Source organism: Mustela putorius, unplaced genomic scaffold (assembly GCF_011764305.1).
Source record: "Mustela putorius furo isolate JIRA1106 unplaced genomic scaffold, ASM1176430v1.1 tig00003932_pilon_pilon_pilon:0A:0A, whole genome shotgun sequence".
NCBI classification, from domain to species: domain Eukaryota; kingdom Metazoa; phylum Chordata; class Mammalia; order Carnivora; family Mustelidae; genus Mustela; species Mustela putorius.
The window spans coordinates 5,973,034-5,999,040 of record NW_025422077.1 but is presented as its reverse complement, the minus strand read 5'-3'; the positions used below and the strand labels follow the sequence as shown (position 1 = coordinate 5,999,040).

Here is a 26,007-nt window from a genome sequence, read left to right as displayed (position 1 = left end):
CCATATAAGGATAAATGAGACTTCTCTCAACATATATTAAGCAGAATCTTCTTTAGATTGACAATTTCTTATTCTGTGATAACAGAGTGAGCATTGGTGATTCTTCAAGAGAGAATTTAAAGCTCATTAGCTGAACTGCCAACAATGAAGATCTTAAGGCAGAAAAATAAAATAAAGTAAAATAAAATAAACAAAAAACAGCAAATGTACTGTTATCTTCAGTTTTTGGTTCCAGTGAAAACTAATGCTTTTACATAGGAATGAGATTTGTGATAACCCAAAATTATAAAAATGAGACACGGACATTGAAGTCTCGATACTTTAAATCCAAGGCATTTCACATAATGTAAGCCTGATTTATAATTTACAAAAATATGCATGAGAAACAGTCTATTTTCAAACCTAGAACAGTCTGATACACGGTAATAAAGAGATATATAGGTAGATATGTCAACAAAGAGCGAGTATACAGTACCTTTAACTATCTTATCCAAATAGTGAGCTTGAGAAATTAAAAAGGAAAAAAGAACAGACAGACATTTCAGAAGTGTCACATGGACAAGGAAATTTTCAGAATTTACATGCAAATCGAGTAGCCGCAGTGGACAGGAGACTCACATCACACGACAGAGATGCACTTCGTTATCTTCTAAAATGGAAATATATATTCACGTTTCAGTAAATGTGGTCATGATTCCAGGAAATACTCAGCATTTTCAAGAGAAGTGCGCAGGGCAACTGACACTACCTTTCACAGATTATCTGGGACGTACCCCCCCCCCGAATCCTGCAGATTATACTTTAATAGCCAAGCGGGACAAATGGAATCAATTCTTTTTACTAAAGAAGTAGGGAAATTTACAACAATGAGAGTTACAAATATACAAACTTTTTTTTGGGGGGGGGGATGTAGAAAATCATGCTAATTTTTGAAAGTTCGCTTTTAAGGAAGTAGTTTTGTAAGAGTTGCGTGGTTGAGGGCAAAAGGGACAACACAGGAGCCGTAGAGGGACCGCTTTTGTGTGTTCTGATGCTGTCTTTCTTCAGCCCGAGAGAGAAACCCACCAAAATCCTGCTGCCCTCCCCTTCTGTCTTGAGCCACTTGTGCATTTACCTATTTATCAAACTTTAACGCCTAGTAAATAAGCAAAAAAGGGAAGTAATTAAGAATCTTGGAGTAAATGGAGCAAACTTAATATACTATAAAAGTGTATGTATAAATTCTATAGAGAACAATTACCCAGGAGCCCTTGACTATACCTCTGCTGGACAGTGGTGTATTGCGTAGGTAATCTGTGATGAAATACAGACTCTCCTAAGATCCTGTTTCTTTTCAGGATTCGTCCTGGAGCAGCCACATTTCTCACAATGGTTCCTTAGGAACAGCCAGAATTAAGACCAAAGTCTCTTCCTATACCCGTCCATTTAATCTTTCATGAGGTTACAAGCAGGCTATACCTCTCCTCTCAAACAGAGGCATCCATACCTCTCTCCCCTCGCTCAGTGCAGAGATGTTAATATATTCTTAATAAGCCTGAAATCTTCTTGCTTTGTCAAATCTCATACATCTTTAATGATCTAAAATTGCTTTTCAAAGATGCTTATGTTGATGATTTTTCATTACTGACACATGCAAGTGATAGCCGAACTCATAACAGAATGATTTAAACTTGAACTTGCAGTTCAGCCACTCAGGTCTGCTAGTTCTGGCAGGTGCATAAACAAAACCATAAAACCTTCTGACACATCTGTATGTGGATATAAAAGGCTTCTTCATGTTGCCACAGGATTCCGTTAGAGGCTCCTGAATTGCATTTAAATGTAAGTGTTTACAACTAATTGACAATATATTGCAGGGGAAATTAAGGTGAAGAAGAAACACTCTTAGGTACGGCTCTGAAATGAGAACTTAATGAAAATAACTATTTTCAAACATTAAAATAAAAATATACTATGGTTTAACATCATGCATGCAATTTCTCAGTAATCCCTTATGAACATTTTATAATCTCGTAGAGATTCCTAATAGCTCAAGTTGATGACCTAAATATAAACAGAGTGCCTTATTTAAGAAGAAGTTTCTGATCCAGACAGGGTCTGGATTTAAGAAGGAATTCTTAATTCATAAAATTAATCACACTGATCATAGTTGGAGAGCCTTTTTCTTTAACTTTAGGTCCACTTCAGTTAACACAACCAAAATAAGGAATGCAATTAATTTTGATCTGGATTAGTAGTTTTAAAGGAGGAATGGATTATTTCTAATCCAGCCCATTCTGTTATTTTAGCAAACAGAATCAATTATGCAAAACAGTGGCCTGATTACAGGTAAAGGTAGTTTTTGTCATTGGGTCAGAAGAAAAACAAAAGTGGAAACGAAATGAGCAAATATATTTAAAATAGATAGCAGGTCAACATTTATATAACACTGTAAATATTAAAAATATTGAACACAAATGTTGCAAACAGTTAAAACCAACCAGAAGAACAGGATCTGTACTGAGAAAGAGATACCAAGATTTTTGCATTTTATATCATAGGGAGTAACTGTAAGGCTGATAAGTTGCTTCCTTCCTTCCTTTCTTCCATCCTTCCCTCTTTCTTTCTTTCTTTTTTTTTTTTTTTTGAGGCTGTTTCAAACCAAGACAGAAAGGGGTCAAAAAACACCATGTATATTTTGTCCTCGAAGATTAAAATTTCTGATAATACCACAAAAGCCTTGTTCTAGATGATAAAGATGCTAAAAGGAGATGTCGATAAATGAGGTTCAAATACTTATTAAGAATAATAATTGCAACAATAAAAACATCATTATATAACCCACTACAGGAAATTATCAGAAAAATGCAGGCATGTTGCAAGAAGCCATTAGGAACAATAATCATAAAAATAATACAGTATATTTAAAAATTAATATACCTAACAATGGCTGAAATGCACATTTAGCTGCAAAAAAAACTTCTTTGAAAACTAATGAATGTGCTCTGACACTAAAACAAGGTCCTTCCTGTTAGACCTACTCACCAAAAGTTTTAAATTTGCTTTATAGAAGAAAACTCTTATAAACATCAGTGCTAGACATATAAAATGGAACCCCTTAAAAAAACTATTCTCTAGTAAAATGTATTCATAAAACACTTTCCCTGGAGTTTCAATTCTTTATCTTTTAAAAAGACCCACGTGGGACACGGGAGGGGGGTGGTGTGGGGGAGTCAGTATTACCGTATTTCCTGTAAGAGAGTGATTCTTAATCCTTCTGGGGTCTCACATCTCTGAGAAAAGTGGTGAGAGCTAAGGACTGCCCCTGCCACCACCGCAGGAACGCAATGCAGGTGTGTTCACAGACTCGAAATGCTGTCTATGGTTTCAGCTCTTCCATGGGCTCTGGTCCTATAAATTGCAGCCTGTGAGCACCAGGCTGATGTATTAATGATCCCCAAATTTCTAGCTCTGGTCCAGGTCCAGACCAGATTCAGAAGAATGCGGGGGATGCACCTAAAGTATTCCCATCCCTGCTCTGATCCCTGAAAATAACAATAAAGCCTTACTTTGTATCAGATACTGCACTGAACCCTCTCTAGCAGGCTCCCACTTAATCCTCCCCACAAGACTATGATACAAATACAGTTGATACAATGAATACAAACGGAGAGACTGAGGAGGGAGAGACAGCGTATGCAAGGGCACTGACGGTCATGACACCTCTTCTTGCTCAGAGCTACTTTGCAATTATTTCTGATCTAACACAAATTTAAGTAGATATCTACAAAGCCAGAAGACGGCTCTAGATGTCTTCTACATGGCTTCCTTGGGAAATGGCCAGGTGGGTCTAACTGAAATTGCAAAATGCAGGTGAGTGTCTTTTAAATGTCAGAGATAATTCTTGGTCTGTATTGTCTCTCTTCCAAAATACATTCAGACACACAGTCATCTCTAGAACCTAACGGAGGAAATGAATGCTCGGGTTTCTAGCCCATGCGTTTCGAAGTCCATGGTCTACTTGCTGGTTCAGGTGGGCAAAGATTCGGCGCAACTGTCGATGGGGAAGAAAGTTTGGGTCATCAAGAATATTTTTATCATATGAATAGCCCAGAGACCTCCTGTATCACCCACTGGGAAGTACTACCCAAATGGGAAGTACTGTTCCTTTTCACACACTCCCCTCTAGATGTTTCTTTTTAAAAAGAATTATTTCTTTTTTCAAAGTCTCTAATGCCCTATATTCCCCTCTGTGTTTAGGGAAGACAGGAGGAGATGGACACAAACTATTCTACACTCATTTGTACCCTGTAGTAAGGATCTGGAGTCCTGTAAGGTGGGACCTTGGTCATATTTAGTCTTGAGCAGTTTTTAATTCCTAATGCGTACTCTAGAAAGGAAGAGTAACTTTTTGGAAAGTCTACCTACATATTGTTGGCTCATCTGCTGATCTCTCAAAATTATGGGCACCCACCTCCCTCCATGTCCTTTAGTTTTCGGACTCTTTCCTTTTTTCTCACCGAGTCCTTGTCATGGAAGAAGTCTAGGAGCATGAACACTAGGGTCAATGTGAAAGGAGAAGACAAGAATCATGAATTAGCTGTGACCAGTTCAATAAGAGATTCTGTATAAGTCCAAGGCTTTCATGATACAGAGACACAGGACGCTGAGTGTGTGAACTGTCTCCATGAGAAATGTAAACTCCAAGGCCATGCTAATCCCTATCTTCCCACTGCCTGGCTCATAAGGGAGTCTTAATATCTGCTGAATAACATGATGAAATGTCCTTATTACGTGTGTTTGAAGCTTTTGAAGAAACTCTATGAATAATACAGAGGCTGCTTTTCATAAGCACATGTCAGCAATACCTTGTTTCCAAAATCCTTCCGCTCTCTTTCAAGCAGCTCTTCCTCTCCCCCCTTTCAACCTATCCATCCTAACTACATACAACAGTATTAACAATAACTACCATTTACTGTTCTTACTAAGTGCTGAAAACTATGCTAAATGTTTTACATGAGAAGGCTTAACTTTCACCACCTTATGGAGTAATAGGTACTTTTGTTAACTTCCCTAGTTCACAAATGAAGAAAGGGAGGTCGTGGAATAACTTTTGGTCAAAATGCTAGGAAGTGGCAAAGCCAAAATTCCAACCAGGTAGTCTGTGGCCAAAGTCCATGCACTTAATAAATCAGCTATAGTCATAACTCAGAAGAATCAGAACTATGTACCTATGTAAGGTAGACCAGAAGCATCATCTGTTTTTGGAATGGCTGATAAATTTACTTGAGTGCATGAAAAAATAAGATGAAAAAAAAAAAAAAGTAGAAATCCTTAATTCAACTTTGACAATTAAAGGGAGAAGCTAGGAAGTAAGATTAAAATCCAAACTAATTTAAAATATTAACCTATCAACACAGCCTCATAAATATGAGAGTGCCTTATGTAGACTAAAGAAAACTTTATGATAAGATCTGCTGTAACTGGGGGTGTCCTGGTGGCTCAGTCAGTTAAGAGGCTGCCCTCGGCTCAGGTCATGATCCCAGGGTCCTGGGATGGAGCCCCACATCAGGCTCCCTACTCAGTGGGGAGCCTGCTTCTCCCTCTGCCTGCCACTCCCCCTGCTTGTGCTCTTTCTCTGACAAATAAATAAAATCTTAAAAAAAAAAAAAAGAATTGCTATAACCTGTTCTCAAAACCCAGAGTTTGGAAAACCAATAGGCAAGATATTAAAACTGAGAAGGGAAAACCAAGAAAAAATTAAAACAAGTGAGTTTGAAAAATAAAAGAACAGAAGTAGTTTCATTAAGGCATAAAATCTGCATAAGAAAAGTCTTTTGAGTGGTAGTCCCAAAGAAGGTTGCTCATTTAAAGAAGAGGTCAGAGGAGGATATATATCTGCTTCAGGGGAAGAAATGGGATATTTGGAGGTCTACACAGAATGGGATCAATGCCAAATTTGCTTTCCTTTTAGTGTAAAAAAAAAATTCTTAAAAACACAAAGAAGAAATCAAGGCCAAACCAAGTTGGTTGTATATCCATTAGACAGCTCACAAGGGAAAAATACAAATAGTCTGTGTATACATAGTTGCTGGTATATATCGTTATGAACTATTCTATTCGTACTGTCTCTACCATTGACAATATGATCGGTTGGAGCACATTAAATAGTACAGTATTTTCACTGGGCCACTGAGTTCACGCCTATGTAGAGCCTAGACGCAGGCAAATAGCATGAAACCCAGAAGCCGGAAATGTTTCTCAGTTTAATTACAACAATAAAATCTTAGGGACCTGTCTCCAAGAGAGGATAATTCAATCAGATGAGTACATAATAAAACACAGACATATTCTTTACTATGGTGATTACTGCAACGTCCTTGGAATTGAGGACAAATTTTTATTTAGCAGTGTGTGTTTCCTTATACTTTATAACCCAGACTTAAAAAATGATTCACATTAGTATCTCATTAAAGTTGTAAGTAGGTATCATTCTTAGATTATTCACTACCAGTTCCTGGAGGATGGCAGGAAAGCAACAGTCTGCAAATAAGTACATATTAAATCCATTTATTCCAATCAGTAACTGTTCAAATCAGTGTGCATGCCGCACACCCATTGGTTTGATGTTCCTTAATTGGTACACACTGTCAATTACTGAATGCCTTGTCATAAAGGATTATGGCAGTGATCTAATTCTAAATGCCATAAAACAATTTCCTTGGACCCCCCACATTAGGTTCTCCCTCCCCATAAGAATTCTCATTCTAAGATTAGAATAAAACATCTCAAATATTTTATCCTGTTTGGAAGAGTCACTGAATTTGAATTTTAACAACTAGAAAGTGAGGAAAACAGTCTGTGTGAGTGTGCGTGTGCTCACTTGTGTGCACGTGTTTTTGGAAGGAATTTTGCTGCCCTAACATGGGCAATACACTTTTGAAAACCTGTTTCGATCACACCTTTTTTTTTTTTTTGAAAATTTACATATTCTATTCCTTTTTATAGATGGGAAATTTGGTGAACAAACTATCTATACAAAAACATTGCTTCTTACAGGCGCCCTACCCCAGCAAAATACTGGATTTCAGTTTGGAACACTACCCTAAGACATTCCAAGGGAGTGAAAAAATATGTTCTTGATTTATGTCAGTCCAGGAAAAAAAGAGACTTCATGGAAAAAGTGCTATGAGATAAACCCCATTTCATCAAGTCAGCATTGCTGGGAAAGGGCCATTATAACCTGCAAAGCTTTGTAAAGATAACCGATAGAAAAATATTTGGTGTTCTCCCTTCAGTTTAGAATTCCACGCCCCGGGGCACCTGAATGGCTCAGTGGTTAAGCCTCTGCCTTCGGCTCAGGTCATGATCTCGGGGGTCCTGGGATCAAGCCCCGCATCGGCCTCTCTGCTGAGCAGGGGGCCTGCTCTCACCCCGAGCCTCTATGACTACTAATGGCAGGAGCCCCGGAACGCTTGGAATGCAGACAGCACGCTGACTTCCTGACTTTGGCATGTACACAGTCTACGCAAAGAGATGTGTGTTGTTCCGCGTGTGATACAGGTGCTCTATGGTCTTTGCACGTGGTGTGATTTCATCTGCCGATCACACACCTACACCTGTCGGTAGTGCACATCTCCTTTAGATCTGCACTCTTGACACAAGCAAAACCACATTCACTTAGGATTTCCTAGATTTAAAAATCATCCGGTCTGTTTTGGCACCCTGATCTGGGAACTCAACTATCCAGAGACAGCTCTTAACAGAGAAAAACTGTAACACAAGCATTTTTTACATTAATGAGTATTCGGATCTTTACATTGATACGATGAACTTGGTTATGACTGTGGTTAAAGTGATGTCTGTGTAACACTAACAGGACTAGTGGGCAGGAAGCCATAACAATATGGGAACAATATGGCTTATGGGACGCCCTAACAATAACCTATGGATCGGATCAATATCAGTGAGTAGCATTTCTGGGCCGCTGTCATTGCTTTTGCCTCTGTGTAAAATTTAGTATTTAAGAAAAATTTCTAGAATAAGACTTGTAAGTAATTATGTAAGATATATTGGGTCTTCCTCTTATTAGTTTTCTTGAAGACGCCAGGGAAGACCATAAACAGAACTGAACAATCTTTAACTCACCTAAGATAAACTGTAAGTTGTTTTGGGAAAAATAATAGATCACTGGCTCTTTTCACAGGCAAATTATGCAGAGAGTAATTTTTCTTTATTTGTGGGTGAGAGGAGTCTGTGCAGATGTTTACCTCTTGCATTTTGAGCACTTACTTTGCTGCTACTAATTACCTGTCTCCTACACACTGTTTTTCACCGGTCAATGTCCATACATGGTATGTAGCCTACTAATTTCAGCTGAGAAAAGAACTGGAGGCAAGTCTAAATTTTGGAAGGCGGTATATGGCACTTTCAATAGTTTACAATTTTCTTAAATCTTTCACAGTACCAATTAATTTCCCTTAAGTCATTTTTTTTGTTGCTGCAATTGTTACTTTTATTTTGGCAAACCACGGGTCCTGTTATCAGCTACAATTTATATTTTGCTGAATAAATAAAATTTATTACTGAGACATCAACGACATTATTACTGCAGCAGTTTCTACAAAAATTCAATCTTTTTTGACAGGTTCAAAGATATTAATTTCTCTTTATCACAGAAGAAAATGAATTTTTGCCTACTTCCCTATACACATACGTGCAAAAACAGTTTAAAGGAGACAGCATAGTCTAGCGCTCAAGAGTATGGTATTGGGAATGGTTTCCAGCTGGGCAACCATAAAGAAATTAGGTAACTTCTCTGAGGCTGGGTTCCTCCAATGGAGGTTTAATTTTACTTATTTATTTACTTACAAAGGTTTTTACTTCTTTATTTGAGAGAGAGAGAGAGAGCCACCCCTGTGCTTGTGAGCAGGGCAGAGGGAGAGAGAATCCTCAAGCAGAGCAGGGAGCCTGTTGTGGGTCTCAATCTCATGACCTCTGGGTCATGATCTGAGCAGAAATCAAGAGTTGGCTGCTTAACCAGCTGAGCCACCCAGGTGCCCCTCAGTAGAGATTTTAAGATATTCTATCTGCTGAGGTTGTGAGGATTAAATAAGTGTTGTATGCAGGGAACATTGCATTGCGCCTTAGCGCATAGTAAACACTCAATAAATACTAAGTAGTATTAATTAATCTTTTTAATAAGAGAGTTTAGAAAGGACCGACGCAGGAAGTAATTGGCATCTTTTAAGAGACTCTGAAGAATGAAAGAAATCTCACTTTAATTGAAGGAGTTGGGAATTGCCAGTCGCTTTTCTCTTCAAAGTCATGAGGCCCACTCCACCCTACTAATGTCAGGATAAGCCTCCTTATTCTCTACCTCCTCCACATCGTCTCTCTTTCATGGGAACCTTCTTTATGTGAACTGGCTAATTCCCAGAGTGGGCATAACTCCACTCTCATAGCAGAAGTTTTCTTCTTTTTGGTCTCCCATTAACCCTCAGCTGGTGTAGATGCACACTTTCCAATCAAAATGTGACTCAGCTTTTCGGAATAAACACACCCCAACTTGTCCTTCTAGACTGTGTGTTCCCTCATTAGTAACTGTACTTAAGCAAGGCAAGTCCCTATGTCCCAATGGCGTATAGATATCTTTATAAATATCTATAAATAACAAGTCTCTTTTTATAGGAACTACTTGGAAAGGAAGACACGTAAATACCCTATTTTACATGCATTTCTCTATCCTTGCATTGCAACTTTGCGGACAATTTTTCATTTTGCTCTTCATTATCAAGTGTACTGAGCAGATATGATGGAATATATGTTGCTGACTTTTTGTAGCAGAATGCTATTAAGTCTGGGGGCACCACTGTTAAGCACAGGAGGAAACCCACTCTCCGCTGAGCTGGTTCCCCCAACAGGTTGTGGTCGTTCCTATGGGTGACATGTGGACACATGAAATTCATGCAATCATAGCAGACACACACGTAGGCTTGCATTGCGTGGTTTGTACCTATACTGATCACAGTTCAGAGGACAATGCTTTTGGGGGCAGGTATGTGTCATCTTACAGATACCTGTTTTTTTAATGGCAGGTATATGGTGATTTTTTTTTCTCTGCACACATCAGTGCATTTGGAGTGGGTTACTCACATGCATAATAATCACTCCTGGGGACTCATCTTAAAAGCCAAGAGTTGGGAGTGTATGTGAAAAGCATTATTTTACCCTTCATTGTTCATGGGGGGACTAATTAATGAATACCTAATGCCATTAATTCACAATTAGATCACTTATGTTTAACCACATGCTTTCTATGCATACATATATAAATATTAATTTTGAATAGAATGATAATCATTCAGCACCATAACAATTAAACAGCTGTAACCTGTCTCATGTGTTAAGTGACGGAGCTGCAGGCAAGCTCCGTAAGCAGATGGTCTTACCCACCCATGCTCAATGTTAAAGACTTTTTAAAAAAAGAGGTGTTGACAAATCAGAACAAGTAGGCATAGTTCTAATGCAAATCGGCCAATTTGCAATGTAGATTACCCTAAAAACTAATTTGGTGTACAGGAAAAAATTAAGCTCTGTTGTTAAAGGAAGACATTATATTACATTTGGATATAGTAGATTCCCCACCAACATAATTATTTGCTAATTTCATTCAACCAACAGAGTTTAATGGAAAAGCAGCTGGCAAAGTATTCATATTTATGGACTTCCTTTGACTGCTCCTTAATTTATCCAAGGCACATGTCGGCTAAACCCTAGGAATAATAGCCATATTTCAGACAGCTGTTTCCCAGCTTCACGGAAGAGGCACTCGAACAGGAGAGGGTCAATGAACCCATCATGAAGAAGAGCAATAGAAAAAAACTGGCTCCAGTCACACCATAATCTGTGAATATAAGATGTTAAGTATGAAAAGAGAGGAGAGGTATGGCTTCTGTGTGGACTCACACCACAAACACACTTGTATTTGAAAAAACTGGGAGGTGGAAAGGAACTGTTTTAAGATGGAAAAAAGCTATTTTCAACTTAACAAGTTCTGCCATTGTAAGGATATTAATGTACCATTGCCGGAAGGAATCATAGCTCTTAAAATTGTGGGCTTCATTCTTCCGCCCTTACATCAAAGGGGATGCAAAGTTCTGACTTTTTCTTTACTCCGCTCTGTAGGAAGGTCCTCTACACAGAACGAAAAGGACTGAAGAGTTGCGTGAACACCTCACTAGCTGGCTGGTTCTCCGCAGTTGCCTGGCTTGGGTCTTAAGGAGAATGGGCCTATTTATAACCTGACGCTCCTTACAGTCTTTCTCTTCCTCGCTACCACTGTAAAATAGCTGACCACATACTACTTTGCACCCAGTGTCGCTCCCAAATTCCTTGGACCCAAATCCCTCAATAAAAGCCTTCTGATGAACTTGGCAAGAATTGAGAGTTTTCCATCTTTATTTCTAGTTGAATTGTATATCCTGTCACCTGAGCTTTAAAACCTCCCTATAGTAGATTTTGGTGGAAATTCAGGTCTTAGATGGTTTTTAAGAGATGCAGATCAATGAGGTGTTCCAAATGGAAAAAAGATACTATAGTATATTAGTAAAGGAACACAATGGCTGGCGGTTAACAAAACAGTATGATATAAATTTGACATATGACTGGCTTTTCTTCAGATATCATGTCTCTCCATAAACTTTTAAAAGAAAATTTAGGGGCTTGGTTGAGGGTTTGGTTGAGCGTGGACTCTTGATTTGAGCTCAGGTCATGATCTCAGGGTCATGAGATCAAGCCTCGCACCCAGGCTCAGTGGGGAGTCTGCTTGAATTTCTCTCTTTCCCTTTCCCTCTGCCCCTCCTGCTTGTGTTTTCTCTCTCTCTCTTTAAAATAAATAAATTGTTATTTATTAAAATAATTTAAAAAATTAAAATTGACATTAAAAAATTAAATTGACAAGATAAGAAATGAGATTTTAAAAAAAGCAGAAGGGAATTCCTAGGTATGGGTATATTCATACTTAAAAAATCTGTTATGGCATATAACATTTTAATTCAGACTAACGGATTCAAAAATTCCCCTGGCATAATAATTATAATGGATAAATTATTTCTCCAAGATGCAGAGCACCTACACAGTAAATTATTTGATGAGACTTAAAAAAAAAAATCAAAAACTAGCTAGAAAACTAGTAAGTTCACTTGAAAAATAAACACAAGACCGTAAGAAAGGAAGAAATCAGGTTGAACAGTTCTAAAGAAATCAGGCATATTTCAATGATACCTAACTGATCATAAAACAACAGAAACAATCAGCATTTTCTTATATATTGCTGCAATTTGAGAAACATGACAGTGGATTTAATCCTCCATTTTCCCCTGAGCATACTGCCTTGATAGCTGGTGGCCGTTACAGTGAGAGACAAGCAGGAATCAGCTTAATTTATAGCAGCTGTTGAGACCCACGTTCTATCACAAGAGGAAGATCGGGGGGAAATCTGTACACAAATAACGACCATAGCATAGAATTCATTATTATATGACTCTAAAGTATGTGAAGCCTATTTTTTCTAAAGAACTCAGAATTCTCATCCTTGTAAGGCCATGTGTAAATCATCTGTATGGAAAGATACATGTTCAATCCAAATACATTCACCCACAAAACAATTACTCCATTCAGAACTGAGTTTTAGAAATTAAAAAAAAAAAAAAAAAAGTCCCTGAACTGTAGAACACATTTAACATTTCCTGAAAGCAGATAACCATCACCGAGGTTTTACGTCTTGTGGATGTCGCTAGGTCGCTGCTTCTCTTCTCGGGGGATAAATTACACAGGAAAGATGGGACAGAGCACAAGGGGGACTCAAATGCCGATGTCAACAGTAAAAGTTGTTTATGTCTACAACAGTTACTCCCGTTCTTAGGGGTAAAGAAACGGAAGTCTGGGGAAATAAATCATCAAGATGATGAGAGAACATTGATCAAAGTGGTCCCCGGGACTATGATTTCACTGATGGTCACACAACAAATCAGGTGCAAGAGCTACATGAAGACCCAAATCCAGATCTTCTTGAGGATGTGTCAGACTGAAGGATGTAATTCTAAGGGGGCTCTTGAGATCTTATGAGACCTACGTAGGCAGGTTAACAGAATGAGGATGGGATGCTACGGAGTTAAGTTGTAAGGCGCTTCACAAAAACTTGGTAGAAGAGTCGAATTTTAACAACTCTGAAGATTTATAGGATACCCGTTGCTAAAGTGAGTAGAAATGAAGAGTGATGCAAAAACCTTCACACGCAGTAGAGAAGACAAAACTATGACAGAAACACAGTCAAACTTATTAAAGTTTTGAATTTCAACCACTAAATTCACTTTTTTTTTTTTTTAAGATTTGTTTATTTTAGAGAGAGAGAGAGAAAGAGCACACATGCATGCGTTAGTTGGGGGAAGGGCAGAGGGAGAGTGACAGACTCTCAAGCGGACTCCCAGCTGAGTGTGCGCCTGATGCAGGGCTCGATCTTACGACCCTAGAATCATGACCCGAGCTGAAATCAAGAGTCGGAGGCTCAATTGACTGAACCACCCAGGCGACCCCGTAAACTCATTTCTGCTGATTGATGACTCCTATAACCTAAGCGTGGAGTGAAAGACTCCTTCAGTCCCAAGCACCGAGCTGTCCCTGCTGCAGACGCTGGCTGCCCCACACCAAATCCGCAACGTCCTGTCCTTTTAGGCTGAACTCGGTGCATGTAAAGAGAACAAACTCCTGCAACTGACACAGTGCAGAGAAAAACCACCCAAAGCCCAGGGCAATTAAAATAGCAAAACCGGTTCCTGGGTGGCTCAGTGGGTTAGGCGTCTGTCTTTGGCTCAGGGCATGATCCCAGGGTCGTGGGATAGAGACCTGCATCAGGCTCCCTGCTCAGCGGGGAACCTGTTTCTCCCTCCCTCTCTCTCTCTCTCTGCCCCTCCCCTCTGCTTGTGGGCCCGCTCTCTGTCAAATCAATAAAAAAAACAAGTCTTCAAAAAAAAAAAAAAATCAAACCAGCTATCATACTGTCACCAAGATGTCCTTCTTCATCAAAATGAAGCAAAACGCAGCATTGTTGAATTAAGTAGTAAAATAAGCATTATCTCTGTGATAGTTTTAAGAAGACTGAAACTGAGAAGAAGGGCATTGACAACCCACTAGGGCCTCCCCCATTCGGAAAAGGTAAGTTTTGCCTCTTCGGAAGAGAGCAGAGGGCCTCATTTAAAAGAAAAAAAAAAAAAAGATCCCCAGGAGCACCCGGCTGGCTCTGTGTGTGGAGCACACGACTCTTGGTCTCAGGGCTGTGAGTTCAAGCCCCACACTTGGTGCAGAGATTGCTTAAAAAAAAAAAAAATAAAATTTAAAAAACCCAGCCCATTCTGAGGGGAATTAAAGATTTAGATTACCACATCTAAACTGGGAGCTGAATGCACAAGAAAATGAAACAGGAAAATGAAAAGGCAACCTTGGGGAGCCTCCATTGGGCACTAATTTATCTCAAAGGGAAAAACAGACATCTAAAAACCAGCCTGGTTCTCAGATCATGGGTGATACACAATGAGCTCTGAGGGGGCTTTCAAGGTTCTCCGAGGAACTGCTATTCTCTTTGTCACATTAAATTACTTAGAGTCACTGGGCCTGCAGAGCAGAGAGGCTCTTAAGAACTTGTCTTTCTGGCATGCCCCATGGGAGGCTTTTCGGCCTCTGTGGACTTTTATTGCTAACCAAGTCAGCTTCGAAGAATTTCCTTCCAGTCCATTCTGTGCCAACTCACTCCTGCTGACCCTCCCTCCACCATGTTTGACAGATCACGAGGCATCCCTGTCCACACTGTCAGGGTGTCAGCACCTGGAGGGGAGTAGCAGTTCTTGGAACCAGCAAGTAATCCTGTCTTTCTGTTGGCTAATTCCTCTGCACACAGGTACAACTCAGGAGGGAAGAATCAGTCACTGTCACCTCGTCATGAGTTCCAGTTCCCAACAATCACCGCAACAGTAAGAAACATCTAGATGGTGTTTACTTGTGCCAGGTCCTGTTCTAAATGTTCTTCCACATGTTGGAAGTCCTTTCACATGCTCTGTGACCCTCTGAAGCTGTGCTGTTTTCATTTCCACTTTATAGATGAGGAAATGGAAGCACAGAGGGCTTAAGCGGTTTCCCCAAGATCACACAGGGATCGAGTAATAGAGCTGGGGAAAGAGGCAGACCCAGGTTTTGTGGAGTTTGAAAATTATATAGTGTGTGTGTGGGGGGCCCTCATTAAGAAAAAGAATACAAATTATGAATATGAAATTAGGTATAAGGTGAGGAGTTATTTAGATTAAGAAATCACAGGGAATTATTTTTGAGCTGATAAATGCCAAAAATGTCAGAAAAGCACACAACATTTTTTATTAAGTGCCTGACATGTCTCTAATAAATGTTTTTCTTTCTATATTTTTGGGCAATATTTATTCTTTCATTGCCTCTTTATAAGACAGTGATTTTGTAATATTTTCTATAGAGAGAAAGTGAAGATAATTCAGCCTTTATTCAATGCCATTATTTAACATAGTTCTCATTACTGATAGCTTAGAAAAGTTTCATTGGGCTTCAAAATGTGTTATTATTGATGCCAGGTTAATTTTTTTGGCCTTATTGCTAAGCTGGGAGGACTTTATTCTGTAATAAACAAATCCTGACTATTCTGAATAGATGACATTCATTAACTACTTTGTTATGATAGCTTCATAGAATGAGTTTTAGATGATTTCACTGATATGTGGAATTTAAGAAGCAAAACAGACCAACATAGGGGAAGGAATTAAAAAAAAAAAAAAGAGAGGGAAGCAAAGCACAAGAGACTCTTAACTGCAGAGAACAAATGGAGGGTTTCTGGAGGGAGGTGGGTGGGGGATGGGCTTTAAGGAAGGCCCACAGTGCTCTATTCTATGTTTGTGACGAATCACTGAATTTTACTCCTGAAACCAATATTGTACTATATGCAACTAACCGGGATTTAAATAAAAACCTGAAACAAAAACAAACACAAAAGAATATCAGGAATTTTCTATCATCTTTGTCAGCATCAGTATTCCATGTCACATAGACAAGAAATCTTCTGCGAGGCTTCTGTGATTCAAGGCTACATTGTAGCGAGCAGCACACGTGATTTCACACCCCGATGAACTCAATTTTGCAACACTGCTCCCAGGTTTGTGCCCTCAAAAATGCAAGAATTCGGATACATTGCTCAGAGACGGAATAATGGTCAAAAGGAGAAAATTGTGGCAAGTTTATAATTAACTAATTTCCTCTCTCAAGTACATTTCTGACAGGAGAAAAGGTCCCCTCCGATGAGGTATTTTTCAATACATCTGGGCAAGAGGCATTTTCCGCAGACTAACTTCCGTTTCCGAACAATTCAGACCTTGTTTCTCCTCCGCTACCTATTTACTTCTGGTGCCTGCTCCGCAGGACAAATTCATAGCTTCACATCATCTCTGACCCTGGACTTCCTTTCACGAGGTGAGTCAGCAGGTGGTAGGAGTATCCCTGGGTGGCTGGTAATAACCACCACAAACAGCAATGATTTCACACCTCATAAATATATCCAATTAAATCTAAACTAAATGGATCCCCAGCTCCAAGTCTCCTTAGCTGAATCCTCCAAGTGCCCATAGTCACTCCAGGGCCATCCTATACAAGGAAAGGCGAGATGGAAAGGAAGTTGAAGAGCAAAAAAGAAAAATAAAGGTCCTAACTGATTCGCAAGTTTTTGATGAACATGTGACCCTATAAACCCACGGTCTCCTTATAAGCTCTTAGAAGGGCCTGTGCAAGTGAAATGCTCTGACCTTTTCCAGTTTGACGATAAATAGGTCACTGGACCTGCTAGGGACCCAGGCAGGTGGCACTGGAGACCCTTTTACAACGACTACATCACTCTGACACATGTGAAGCCTGAAGTCTCCCAGAGCACTCATTTGCAGGTGTCACGTGGTACCCAGGATTCATTTAAGGGAGACTTAAAAAGTTTCAATAAAAATGTAAAAAAGATAGTTTCTGTGTTATTAAAAATGGGATTCGCAACTTGGAACATTACAGAAGTTACAAAGAATATTGATTTTGTAATCTAAGTGAAGCATACTTCAGAGTGGTCATTCCACCCCCCCTACCCCCACTGAATTGCCACCTATTTCTAAATTTAACAACTAAAATGCTATTCTTTCAGCATTATCCTGAATTAGAGGATAGAATTAGAACCACAAGGCTGAGCTCTGTCCACACTGGTAGAGTTTTGATCTTTCTCTCTTTTGCGCCCACATTGTTTGGTGGTTAACTCCCCCAGCTTTGTGTATTTCATCTTTAATTTCTAATCTTCTGCATCCCAAAGCCCAGAGCGACCACAGTATTTAACTGAGGGAGGCAGAGGACTGTATGTCTAAGTTTTGTCTGAACAAACAAAGCATGCCTTTGTGATCACTAACGATCCCGTTTCCCAACGCACTAAAGAATTAGAATAAAAACAAATAGCTGGTCTTTTGTAGCTTAAAGGAATTAGGATTTCCCCTAGGCCAAATTTCCATTTGAATTGCCTGAAAGTACATGAAAATCAATGTAGCTCAATAAACAACTCTGTGTGTGAGACAGCACTGGAAGACAGATACCACAATAGACCGACTGATCCCTCCTCTTCCTCCATCCTTCCTCCCCCCCCCCCTTCCTCCCTCTTTCTTTCTGAAGGCAACCCCTCTCAAAGCCCTCAACTCAAACATGGAAACTTCTGGTAAGCCATATTAGGTTACATTTTATAACAACGAAATGAAAATTTCACGTTGGATGGCAATTTTGTTTCATTTACTTATTTTTAGACGTCTCGGCACCCAAAAAACACTGCGGTCTGTGTCATTTATACTTCTAAAGACTCTTGTGCATTGGACACCATTTGCTACGCATTTTCACAAGTGATTTACACTACAATAGCCCATTTGATTCTAACAACCCTATGGGGTACATAATATAATACAAGGAAACATACTCAGAGGTTAAATGACTTGCCCAAGGTCATACTGATAGTGTAGGCAGTTAGATATGAGCAGGAAACAAGTGCTTTCCTATGGAAACCAGGTTCCAAACAGCCAGCTGGGTCAGACCCCGGGGGACAGGCATGCGGTCTCCCCTACGATGACCATGATCCTACAGTTTCAACACCACGCCCCCACGGAGGAAGCCTGCCATGACAGTTCTAACAAGGACCATAGAGAGCCAGAAGCTCTCCCTCTTGGCTGGTAGGAGGAGTCCCTTAGATGACTGGCTGTACCCTAGTCATGAACGACCCTAGCAATGACCCATAACCTGTTCTAACATAAAAAGGAAAGACGACCCTGAACCCAATAGAGCTGCCCCCTCAGGGCCTGCCACCTCTCCCATCTGGACAGTGTCCTTTTGCTTAAATTGCCATTAAACCCTTGCTTGGTGAAGAGGTTGGCTCGGAATTCTTTCTTGGTCCAACTCAAGAACCGAGGCTGGGGAACTGGGCCTCAACCACTAGCAACACACTATGTAAATTCCAAAAGTTCCTTTTTTGTTTCTTCCCTTTGTTCCCCCGCCCAAAAGATCTTAAACATTAGAGTATTCTGCTTCAAAATCACGTACGTTACATATTATTATAACCATGTTAAATTTGGGGGAAAAAAACCACTGAGGGCTAGGAACAGTTAAGATACAAGTTACTGTGGATCAATTAAATTAGAGAGCTGATGTGAAAACATATCTTCTTTTTCATTTCTTACTTTTTCTCATTTATGTTACCACTAACTTGCGTAAGAAGTATCAAAATGTCACAGACGAGCTGATCAATAATTTCCTAATGGATAAAGAAAGAAATTCACAAATGGAAGGTAAGGGAGGCATGCAAATGCCACAGGGAAAAAAGCAAAAGCTAAATCAAACTGAGAACGAAAAGGGAATCCCCTGCTTAAATCTCGTAATTTTCCAAATAAAGCAGAAATCACCAATAAATTTTGGAATTGTAAGAGACCTCTAGGGACACTTCAGATAGGGTCACTACTCAAGAGACTTAATGGATGGAAAAAGTTAAACAGAATTCCCCTCTTAAAAATATTCCCCAAACTAACAAAAAGAACAAACAAAAACCCCAGTGTTTCACAACTGAATTATTACAGTATTATCAAAGCTTATAGGGATCGAGATGAAAACATTTCTTTGGGATCTCATTCCAGGATTTAAATATGTCTTCCAACCTGACGTTCTTCATTCTATCTAACCACTATTCGAAGAGCAAAAGCCCACGTTCTCCATTTCCGTCTGTGGGGAAATGGGAAATCCCAGTCAGCCTCCAGGAGACAATTCACCCAACCACAGACAGATCGGAGCCTTCCCTACGTTTGTAAGAACCTCCATGGCAGCTAACAATCAAACGTGTCATCCAGGCCCTAGCCCTGTGCCACTCACTCCTTGAGGTCACAGTCTCGCCTATGACCTCCAGGGCTCTCAGATACAAATGGGTGACTGTAGGGACAATCATCTTTCAGCAACTGCTACCAAGAAGAGTTCTTGGGGAAGCTACGGGTTAGTAATGCTCAAAATGTGATTAACTTAGGATCCATCCTTGCCCTGAATATTTAGCTGTATGGCACTCAAGAGCTGGGGATTCTGTGCACAAACATCTGTTCCGCAGAGGCCCGTGTGGCATCTGCCTTGCTTCCGTGGCTAATTAACACCAGCACAGGCCAGAGAGCAGTTTTCCTGTCTTTCTCACCAAGAAGAAGAACAGGGAGGGCTGAAGCAACTGAAGCTGCCTTTACATGGACATAGACTCTGGTTTCTGTTAAACACATCCACAGTGAACTTACTGAATTCGCCCAAGACAAGCATCTCCCAGTTAGCAGACATGCCCTTGATTGATACAGAAATGTTCTGGCTCATTTACAGAGAGATGGCCACATCGTATTCCAATTACATCAGCTCCTATTTACAAAAGCACTTAATTACAGTTAACATGTTTTAACTTGCTTCGGGGCCCTCTCCCTATTCTTACATCTTTCCTATCTCACGAGAAACAAAAATAGGAACATGAGTGTGATAATCATTTGACCCTCCCATGGAATGGTCACATACAAAGGATGACAGGGTAGTTGAGCAAACTGTGCCGATGCTATTACCAATAAACTATGGTAGTGATAACTGCTGGTGGTTAATTGCTGTGGTTCAATCATGGAACTAACTTCTCTTTATTTACGAAAGGGTCCAACAGTCATAAATGCTTTTTGGGGAGGACAGGAGAAATATTTATTTTAATCATGATACGCTGGAGGTAGATGTCCCTTGGGGCCCCTGCGTGGCTCAGGGTCATTAGATTGAGTCCTGCGTCAGGTTCTGCCCCGCATGGAGCCTGCTTGAGATTCTTTCTCTCCTTCTCCTTCTGCCCCTTCTCCCCTCCCCTTCTCTTAAAAAAAAAAAAATAGATTTCCCTTTGCCGCATTTTCCATCTGCATGCACCACAAGTCAAAGTCTAGCCCCAGAAAGGAGAAGGACTTGGGACAATGAACTTGATGATTACTATGCCCAATTTGCTGAACACATTATTATTATTTCCTCTAAGAATAAGAGGAAAATATGGACACATTAATAAAAATATAAAGACGGAATCTTTTCAGATAGATAGGATGTTCAGTGAGCACTCTAAACTCACAGCCCATTTTACTATCAAAATGCCTATGGTTTTACGAAAGCGTGAATAGTTTATGAAGACAGTAAGATGACTAATGAAGAACAGTCTTTGCTTTCCATTGGGAACTTTTGTTTGCTTCTAACTGTTTAATTTCTCCCCCATTTCTCTTTCAATTAACCTCTCTGTTTGTATTCAATGAGATGGCACACAATACGGGAGAAGAAGAAAAATCTGGCTGATTTAGGCGTGTTCTTTCATAAAGTGGCCACTTCTTTCAGCCAGATGTGTGAGTGTTGAAAATGAGAGGAAATGCACAGAAAATAACTATCCCAAAAGAGAAAATGTACTGTGGCTTCCTGGGTTGTTTAAACCTGTGGCTCACAAAAGGTCTCCTTTTAAATGGCCCCTTAGGCTTCACTGTGGTTGTACACACAGGTTGTAGAAAGCCAGGAAAAGGATTTGGATCCTTGCAAGCCAAAACTTGCAAACTTGGAATAAGTAGCTCTCATAGTCTAAAAGAGCAAAACAGTGATCTGAGGTTCTCTACATCTTTTAAAGGGTCCACTCCGAAGATTCATTTTTAGACAAAGCAGGTTCTTTATTCCCACATGCTCTCATGGAGTGTAAGAGCAGCAAAATAAAATAAAACAATAGAAAATGGAATTGTTAACAACCACGGCAAGATATGCTAAATTGCACAGAAAAGACCTGTTACTAACAAAACATCTTGTGTGCTCCCAGACAATGGAGAAGTTGTCCAAGAAGAGTTCATCTGTAGGAAACTAACCAGGTACTGTTGCCTCAGTCAGGGAGCACATCAACAGAATGATTTATTTAGTAACTGTTTGCGGGCAATTAAATTTGCCTACAGAAAACTTTACAGTACACTTCTTGCTTTTCCAAGCTGTATATCCATCCACATGTGTGCTGTTTTTCCTAGGACCCACGTAGCCAAAAATGTAACAACCCCCCCACCCCGCCCCAGCTAGAACCACTTCCTTTCTGAGGGGTATGCGGGTGGTGGGGTCATCCCAATTTAACGGAGTATGATTAGAGGTCTCTCTCTCCTGCCCTGCCTCTGCTAATGTGGGCATGCTGGGATTTGGGGCATGGAGCTATTGGGTCTCGGGTGCCGCATTATCCTGTCCACAGAAAGCGACACAGATTGTGGTTGTCAACTTTTTCTGCTTCAGTGTAGTTCACAAGTGTGGTTCACATAAACAATAGGCAGCCATGGCCCTGGGAGGCTTTCTTAAGGAATAGAGGAGGGGAAAGCCATAGCAACATCATGGTCATGAGCACGCCAGCAATGTGCCCACTTGCAGGTTTCCTCTGGGGGAACTCTACGTTCCCGGATGTAAGGCGGTGAGCTCCTAGTCAACAAGTGAGACCCTACAGATGGTTCCAGGTGAGAGTCAACACCAGGGGCCTGACCTATAGAAGTCCGCAGGGCTGGTGGTTGGCTGGCATCTAGAAGATTGGATGTTCTTTACAATGAGAGGGTGATTTTGCCTACCGGGAGAATCTTTCCCTCAGAGGATCTTGATTTTTGGTGGTTGTGGCTGACAGAGGTGCCCTCTTAGAGCAGCCGTAATAAAAACCTCTCAGTCTCAAACGGGCTTCCCTCAACAGAAGCAAGTGTTCCTCACACACGTGTTGGTGTAGCCCACTGTGGGAGAAAGGTCCATGCTCCACGTGACCGCTCTTGGTGAGAGAGAAGGAAGACAGGAAGCCTGTGCATGGATTTCTCCAGACACCACCTGATGGGGGCTTTTTCCTTCCTGACAGTTAGGAGCACAGGTGCTCTGAGTCTGTGAGCCCTTCTGTGGACCCTCACTCGGGGGGGGGGGGGGATCACTATCCTTAAAACAGAGGCCAGCAGTGTCAATAAGATCGGAAAGGACCTCACTTGAAGTTCCGTAAAGGCTGTGACAATTTATAAAATGTATGTGATTTCAACTTTCCCATGAAAAAATTCCTAGTCAGTTCCTGTAAGCAAGAAAGTTAAGTACATACTACTTAGAGCTGCACCAGAAGAAGATTATCTTTACAGATACTGAGACTCCCTCCAACAGTTTTACTAAATTATACCCTATGGACACAAAACACCATACCTCAGATTATGAAATTTTTGTGGGACTGTGTCGTTTATACTGAACATTGTACACTTTCATGGAAGTAAGGTAGACATTGATCACCTACGTTTGTTATGTTTCTTTAATTAAATATTTAAATTTCAGTGACTCAAATGCTAAGAAAGCAAAGGCACTGAAGACCTTGAAAATACGGTACTATGTATGTTTACTATGTATGTTCTGGAAACTTCTGCCTCCATGCTAACTGCCGTTTATGTACCAACATTTTGATCTTAAACACTTATTTGTTTTATTTAACCTATAGAGTTTCACCGACATCTTATCTGAAGAAGGGTTAGCATATAACTTTTAGAACATCTAGCCTTGTGCATTTCCTTCTATTTTACTTCTTGTGCTGCTACAAAATAAAGTCATTAAAAAAAAAATCAAACCTCTTTTTCAAAGACCCAAATATATCGACAGGTGCTAAGATGGTTGGCGCTGGAATCTAGGGAAGCCAAAAAAGGCCCCCCTGTGGTATCTCTTTTAAAATGAAAAATATTGCTGTTATGCAATGGCCCTATGGAACACTGAAAAATAATATTCAATGAAAGCATCTTCATAGGAAACAAATGAAATCATCTTCGGGTGAGTCCATTTTTGCGGCCATCGCAAAACACAGGGAGTAAAAAAAAAAAAAATCCTTGTACTTCATACATGTGACAGCTGCTGGAAAAAGAACTGAACCGCCTAGGCAACATGGGCTTACTTGAAAAAGCAATTCAGGAAATCAGCTTTTCCAAGCGGGGGTGGGGAAAGCAGCCCGCGCCACCGGCCAGCGCAGGGCCGGAGCGGGGCCGAGCGACGGCGCAGTGCTCACCGATGGTGCAGTGCTCTCCGTTCCAGCCCTGGCTGCACTCGCACTTGCCATCCTTGCACGTGCCGTGCTCGGCGCAGCGCGGGTGGCAGGCCCTCTGGCTGCAGGCGGCGCCTGTCCAGCCCTCTTCGCAGCGACACGTGCCCCCCATGCACACTCCGTGCGAGCCGCAGTCCACGGAGCAGATTTCTGCATGGAACAGAAGAAGCAGAGCAGGAAGGGCGGGGAGGGTATGGGGAGGGAGAAAGGGTGTGGAGTGAGCAGGGCTCCATCTTCAACTCAAAAACCAGAACCATTGAAAAATACATGAAAAGTATTTATAGACTCAGTACGTTTTAGCATCCACTCGTAAGAAATATACATGGTAAAAGTTAACTTCTTCAGTCGTCATTTAATTGCAAAGGCTGCTGTGATTGGGCATAAAATATACAAGAGAATTTTGTTACAATCCCCTATTATATGTGTGTGTGTGTGTAAACACACGGACGTTACTAACAAAACAGAACACACCATTCACAAAGAGAGGAAAATACACAGGTAATATATCTCAGAGTATCGTCTGGCAGCTGAGGGCATACATACAAACACATGCATCAAGTTAATAGAAAATTAATAGAATATTTCAGTGTCGAAGCATGTCTGGTATTTAACAGAAGTTGGGTTTCACCCCTATAGCAAGCATTGCAAAGGGACTATTTTTACTCCTAATGTTTAAATTTCTAAAATATTCAGAAACTTTTAATTAAAAAGAATCTTTTTTAGGACCCACTTCCGCTTGCTTCTGATACATACACATGCTGGTTAAATAAAATATATTGTTTTTCTTCCTACTCAGTAAATTTGTACTATGGAACAGATACAAACCACAATGGAAACCCAGTTTTAAAATATAGGTAACTACTGAGTCTGTCAGTGGAAAAAGTAAGTCTTTTGGGTACTAGAAATGACCAAAGGACTTCAAAACAGTAACGATAGTTTTGATCTCTAGAAAGAATTCAGAAGGATATTTTATATTTTACTTTTTACATATAAAGTTAAATAAAATCAACGACCTCTTTTTTTCTACCATTGTAAGACCACTGCTTGGTTCTGGTTTCCTTGAAAAATTAAAAATGCCGAACAATAAAAACCTGAAAGCAATTCTAAAAACAGAAAATGGACTGCAGCCTTGTTTTTACAAGAAAAAAACAGTAACTGTTTATATAATCATGTGCTCCTGCTCGCTGCCCAAGTAACATTTCTCAGATACTTTAATTCCGTCTCTGGGCCTGCAGAATTTTAAACACTATATCAAGGCACTGTGAGAGTTGTAATATTTCTTATAAACAACAGCCAGGACTATTAACGGGAAGAAAGTGGTATTATGTTTTCTCATGCCACATTTTCCATCTCGTTTGAATTAAATTTTTGATTAAGAGATCCAAGATGGTGATTAACTTCAGACGCACAGAACGTCAACTCAGCTCCAGAAGAGAGAGGTTTCTTTCTGAGGTACCCCTTTTATTCAATCTAATCAATTTTTCATTAGGGTGAAGGTGTTTATCAGCGTTTAGCACACTAGCTTTGAGCAAGGTGCGTCAATCTTTGTAATGAACTTATTAATTAGAGTTAATTTAATTGAAGTGGACTTGAAGGGCTAATTAATGGACAAACTGCTGATGAAGATAGAGGAAAGCTCTGTTGCTTTCAAACCTCTAAACTTTCTGATGGAAATAATTCATTTCTTCTCTTTTTGCAGCTTAACCAAATGTTTCTGCAGGTGGAGAATCTACTCTTATTGAATTTGGATATCTGAAGGTCACTTCTCTAACAACAAAAGAGGGAGCTGGTAAAGTGTTTTGCTTTGGGATTCAGTTAGTTAGACATTCCTAATAATGCTGCTAGTAAACTTTCAGCCACAAATGCAAGTGACCAGCAATGTTGCTGTAAACTTCAAATGACAGCTGTGCCACAGGCGGATAAATTGCAGGCACATGAACGAGGATATTTTCAGAGGGCGAATAAATGCATATTTGGTATCTTCCCTGATAATTCCAAGTAAGTTTTCTGTCTTTCTGCAGCTACTAGCAAAGTTTAATAAAGTCCTATTTTTTTTCCCACCTGTGCTTAATTAGTTTCTTCCAAGAAGAGTACTGTATTCATGATTCAACTCTCTATACTGAGAGTTTAGTATGTTTTTCTCTTTGCACTGGGGGTGTAAAGATGCACAGGAAGAAGATCTTCGCCCACTATGTCTAGGCAGTCATTTTATACACCGGCAAAATTAGATTTTCAGCTGGCAAAGTAATTATATCAGCATGAAAAATAATCAGTTTAAATATGTAAAATAATGATAGGTGATTTTGGCAGTCAGTTTAATCTTTTAATTA

At 40.1% G+C, this 26,007-nt stretch overlaps 1 protein-coding gene across 9 annotated transcripts in view; it reads right to left on the bottom strand.

Moving 5' to 3' along the window:
- TENM3 (teneurin transmembrane protein 3) overlaps positions 1 to 26,007 on the bottom strand; it is a 436,872-nt gene that overhangs the window by 78,732 nt on the left and 332,133 nt on the right. For 7 of the 9 annotated variants that reach the window (XM_013058964.2, XM_045069405.1, XM_045069406.1 and 4 more), the window contains 2 exons: positions 23,642 to 23,827; positions 476 to 502 (listed from right to left, as the gene is read on the bottom strand). In XM_013058964.2, coding sequence (XP_012914418.1) covers positions 476 to 502; positions 23,642 to 23,827 — 213 coding nt within the window. The remainder of the gene's footprint in view (positions 1 to 475; positions 503 to 23,641; positions 23,828 to 26,007) is intronic. The other 2 variants (XM_045069407.1, XM_013058968.2) reach the window with 1 other exon arrangement.